We start from the raw sequence: 5097 nt of genomic DNA, 5'->3' as shown, positions 1-5097 counted from the left end.
GCCCGCAGGTTCGAGACCCACCTGGGCGAGACCCGCCTGGGCAACTTAGCCCTCATCTCTACAATAAATCAAAAATTAGCTGGGTATGGTAGCGCGCACCTGTAGTTCCAGCTACTTGGAAGGCTGAGACTCCAACTCAAAAAAAAAGGTACCAGGAACCATCGTATTTTGAGAATGTTAATATATTATTTTGGTAAAGCGTTTTCTCCAATGTATTTGTTTTGTAAATACTAAATCTTACTGGGGATTATTTAGTACTTTATTTTCAACTTTGCAACTTTATTATAAACTGAGGATACAATGAACAATGTATTTTCCTGAGATCTGCCAAGTTTAATAGCTCTCTAGTTTAAAATTTTAGATTTTGGCCAGCCATGGTGGCTCATCCTTGTAATCCTAGCACTTTGGGAGGCTAAGGCAGGAGGATTGCTTGAGCCCAGTAGTTTGAGACCGGTCTGGGCAACGAGGGAGACCTCATCTTTACAAAAAAAATTAGGGTGTGGTGGTATGCACCTCAGCTATTTGGAAGACTGAGGCAGAAAGATTGCCTGAGCCCAAGAGGTTGAAGCTGCGGTGACCCACGATTGTGCCTCTACCCTCCAGCTTGGGTAACAGAGTGAGACCCCAGCTCAAAAACAAAATTTATATTTTGGTGAAGCATGCAATTACTTTTAACTTCTGGTCAATGTAACCCACCTTTATTATTGAATATGATTTCTTTATCATGTTTTAACTTTATAAAAGATTAAAACCAACAATTCTGGAAGTAATAATTGTGAATATGGCTTTCTTTTTTTTTCTTTTTCTTTTTTTTTTTTTTGAGTCAGGACCTAGAAAAGAGAACAGTTCAGTAGAGACCAAGGATTGACTTGGTGTCTGTCCTCTAGGCTGTAGTGCAGTGGCATAATCACAACTGAATGCAGCCTGACCTCCCGGGTTTAGATGTTTCTTCTAGAAGCCTCAGTCTCCCAAGTAACAGGGACTAAAGGTGTGTGCCATGATTCCCAGCTGATTTTTTTTTTTTTTTTTTTTTTGAGTTGTAGTCTCACTCTGTCGCCCAGACTGGAGTGCAGTGACCGCTCCCGGCCACCACAGCCTCGACCTGCCAGGCTCTAGCGATCGTTCTGCCTCACCCTTCCAAGTAGCTGGAACTACAGGCGTGCGCTACCACGCTCGGCTAATTTTTGATTTATTGTAGAGATGAGGTCTCTCCAAGTTGCCCAGGCGGGTCTTGAACCCGCAGACTCAGGCAGACCATTCACCTCAGCCTCCCAAAGGTGCGGGATTACAGACTGAGCCACCGAGCCTGGCTCTGACTTTTTTTTTAGAGACGGTCTCGCTTTGTTACCTAGGCTGGTCTTGAACTCCAATCTGAAGCAGTCTTTCTGCCTTGGCTTCCCAAAGTGCTGGGATTACAGGTGTGAGCCACCACTCCTGGCCTGAATATGACTATTTATTTTTCAATGTGGGAGAAAAGTATTGATCCATCATTTCTTTTGATTGACTAGTAGTGGATAATTTTGGGGTTTATATTATTTAAGTATGCTTTCATGAGGGATTTAGTTCCTCCTAATCTTTTTTTAAATGAACTTTATTTTTCTAGAGTAGTTTTAGATTTACAGTAAAATCGTGAAGATAGTACAGTTTTCATACATCATTGCGCCCAGTTTCCCTTATTGTTAACATCTTACATTGGTGTAGTACATTTGTTACAATTAATGAACCAATATTATTACATCATTATCATCATCATTATTTTAATTTTTTGTAGAGGTGAGGTTTTGCTATGTTACCTGGGCTGGTCTCGAACTCCTGGGCTCAAGAAGTCTTTCCACTTTAGCCTCCTGAAGTGCTTGGGTTATAGGTGTAAGCCACTGCACCCAGCCGGTACATAATTATTATTATTATTATTCATTTATTTTTTTTGAGTTGGAGTCTCACTCGGTCGCCCAGACTAGAGTGCAGTGGCCGCTCCCAGCCACCGCAGCCTCGACCTGCTGGGCTCCGGTGATCCTTCAGCCTCAGCCTTCCAAGTAGCTGGAACTACAGGTGCACGCTACCATGCCTGGCTAATTTTTGACTTATTGTAGAGATGAAGTCTCACCAAGTTGCCCAGGCGGGTCTCGAACCTGCGGGCTCAGGCAATCCACTCACCTCAGCTTCCCAAAGCGCTGGGATTACAGGGTGAGCCACCGAGCCTGGCTCGGTACATAATTATTAAATGATGTACATACTTTCTTTAGTTTTATTTATTCATCTTTACCTAATGTCTGTTTTCTGTTCCAGGATCTTATCCATGATACTTTATTACATTTAGTCATTGTGTCTCCTTAGGCTCTTCTTTGTTGGGGTGGTTTCTCAGACTTTCCTTATTTTTGATTACATGTAATCTATTTTAAGATTGATAAATTACTCAAGATGGATGTTAAAGTTAACAATTTTCCATAGTTTGATTTGCTAATGTATTTTCCTCCATATATTACTGTAGACTGTTCATTTAAAACTGTCTTTTTCTCCCTGTAGGAAATCCATGAAGTCCAGAAGTAGAAGTCCTGCATATTCAAGACACTCATCTTCTCATAGTAAAAAGAAGAGATCCGGGTCACGCAGTCGTCATTCCAGTATCTCACCTGTTAGGCTTCCACTGAATTCCAGCCTGGGAGCTGAACTCAGTAGAAAAAAGAAGGAAAGAGCAGCAGCTGCTGCGGCGGCAAAAATGGATGGAAAGGAATCCAAGGGGTCACCTATATTTTTGCCTAGAAAAGAGAACAGTTCAGTAGAGGCCAAGGATTCAGGCTTGGAGTCTAAAAAGTTACCCAGAGGTATAAAATTGGAAAAGTCTGTCCCAGATCCTGAACTGGTGAATGTAACACATCTAAACACAGAGGTCAGAAATTCTTTAGAAACAGGGAAAGCAAAATTGGATGAGAACTCTGAGAAGCATCCTGTTAAAGATTTGAAAGCACAGGGAACAAGAGACTCTAAGCCCATAGCATTGAAAGAGGAGATTCTTACTCCAAAGGAGACAGAGACATCAGAAAAGGAGACCCCCCCTCCACCTCTCCCCGCAGTTACTTCTCCACCCCCTTTACCAACTACTACCCCTCCACCTCAGACACCCCCTTTGCCACCTTTACCTCCACTACCAGCTGTTCCACAGCAACCACCTCTGCCTCCTCCCCAAGCAGCATTTAGTCAGGTTCCTATTTCTAGTACTTCAACTTTGCCCCCTTCTACTCACCCAAGGACATCTGCTCTATCCTCTCAGGCAAATTCTCAGCCCCCTGTACAGGTTTCTGTGAAGACTCAAGTATCTGTAACAGCTGCTATTCCACACCTAAAAACGTCAACATTGCCTCCTCTGCCCCTCCCACCCTTATTACCTGGAGATGATGACATGGATAGGTAAGTCTATAGTTAACTGGGGAAAAAAATTAACCCTCTTGATCTAAGTGTACTACACTTTCTGTTTTAAGCTTTGCCAAAATTACCCTAATGATTTTATGAATAGGAAATGCCTTTGATAATCGTTGTTTTCTTTTTTTGAGTCAGAGTCTCACTCTGTCGCCCAGGCTGGAGTGCAGTGGCACACTCACGGCCAGTGCAGCCTCAACCTGCTGGGCTCAGGCGGTCCTTCTACCTCAGCCTTCCAAGTAGCTGGAACTACAGGTGCGCGCTACCACGCCCGACTAATTATTTCTTTTGATTTATTGTAGAGATGAGGTCTTACCAAGTTGCCCAGGCTGTCTTGAACCCCTGAAGTCAGACAGTCCTCTCACCTTGGCCTTCCAAAGTGCTGAGATTACAGGCTTGAACCACCACACCTGGCTGATAATGTTTTCAGTGGAAAAGTTCATACGTATGACATTATTACTTGAGAAGAGAGGCTTAGAATTTGAGGCCTAGTTAACCCATTTTATCATAAAGTTATTTATTGATAAGGTTAATTTTCATTAAAAAAAAAAATTGTTTTTGAGATGGAGTCTTTTTTTTTTTTTTTTTTGAGTTGGAGTCTCACTGTCGCCTAGACTGGAGTACAGTGGCTGCTCCTGCCCACCGCAGCCTTGACCTGCTAGGCTCCGGTGATCCTTCCACTTCAGCCTTCTCCACGTAGCTGGAACTACAGGCATGCGCTACTATGCCCAGCTAACTTTTTTGATTTATTGTAGACATGAGGTCTCGCTGCCCAGGGGCTCAGGCAGTCCGCTCACCTCAGCCTCCCAAAGGCGCGGAATTGCAGGCTGAGCCACCGAGCCCAGTGAGGTGGAGTCTTTGTTTTTTGGGGTTTTGTTGAGTTGGAGTCTCATTCTGTCGCCCAGACTGGAGTGCAGTGGCCGCTCGCGGTCACCGCAGCCTTGACCTGCTGGGCTCCGGCGATCCTTCCGCCTCAGCCTTCCAAGTAGCTGGAACTACAGGTGTGCACTACGACGCCTGGCTAGTTTTTTTGATTTATTGCAGAGATGAGGTCTTGCCAAGTTGCCCAGGCGGGTCTCGAACCCTCGGGCTCAGGCAGTCCACTCACCTCAGCCTCCCAAAGGCGCGGGATTACAGGCTGAGCCACCGAGCCCGGCTCGAGGTGGAGTCTTACTCCCGTCGCTCGGACTGGAATGTAGTGGCATACTCACTTGGCTACCCCAGCATCAACCTGCTGGGCTCAGGCGATCCTTCCACCTCAGTCTTCCAAGTTGTGAGAACTACAGGCACGCACTATCACACCCAGTTAATTGTTTTTATCATAGAGACGAGGTCTCAGTATGTTGCCCACGCTGATCTCAAACCCTTGGGCTCAGGCAGTCTTCTCGCCTCAGCCTCCCAAAGTGCTGGGATTACAGACTTGAGCCATCACACCTGGCCTCATTCAGAATTTTAAAAATCTAATAGTTTTTCTCCTTAGACAGATTCCTCCCTTTTCCGACTACCCTTGAAAGCAGAATCTCCTTAAATTTTTATATGGAAAAATTTAAAAAATTTTTGCTCCTGACTTTAAGCTATCCTCCTCCCTTGGCCTCTCAAAATACTGGGATGGGCCAGGCTCAGTGGCTCAGCCTGTAATTCCAGCATTTTGGGAGGCTGAGGTGAGTGGATTGCCTGAGCCCG

The 5097-nt window shown here is 44.8% G+C and overlaps 1 protein-coding gene across 2 annotated transcripts in view; it reads left to right on the top strand.

Annotated features, from left to right (window-relative positions):
• The window catches only part of CDK12 (cyclin dependent kinase 12), a 67622-nt gene that overhangs the window by 5187 nt on the left and 57338 nt on the right, over positions 1-5097 (top strand). For both annotated transcript variants that reach the window (XM_021713676.1, XM_021713675.1), the window contains exon 3: positions 2524-3405. In XM_021713676.1, coding sequence (XP_021569351.1) covers positions 2524-3405 — 882 coding nt within the window. The remainder of the gene's footprint in view (positions 1-2523; positions 3406-5097) is intronic.

This window comes from Carlito syrichta, unplaced genomic scaffold, assembly GCF_000164805.1.
Source record: "Carlito syrichta isolate Samal-C Ts95f unplaced genomic scaffold, Tarsius_syrichta-2.0.1 Scaffold304662, whole genome shotgun sequence".
Taxonomy (NCBI): domain Eukaryota; kingdom Metazoa; phylum Chordata; class Mammalia; order Primates; family Tarsiidae; genus Carlito; species Carlito syrichta.
This window is presented reverse-complemented; position numbering and strand designations above follow the sequence as displayed.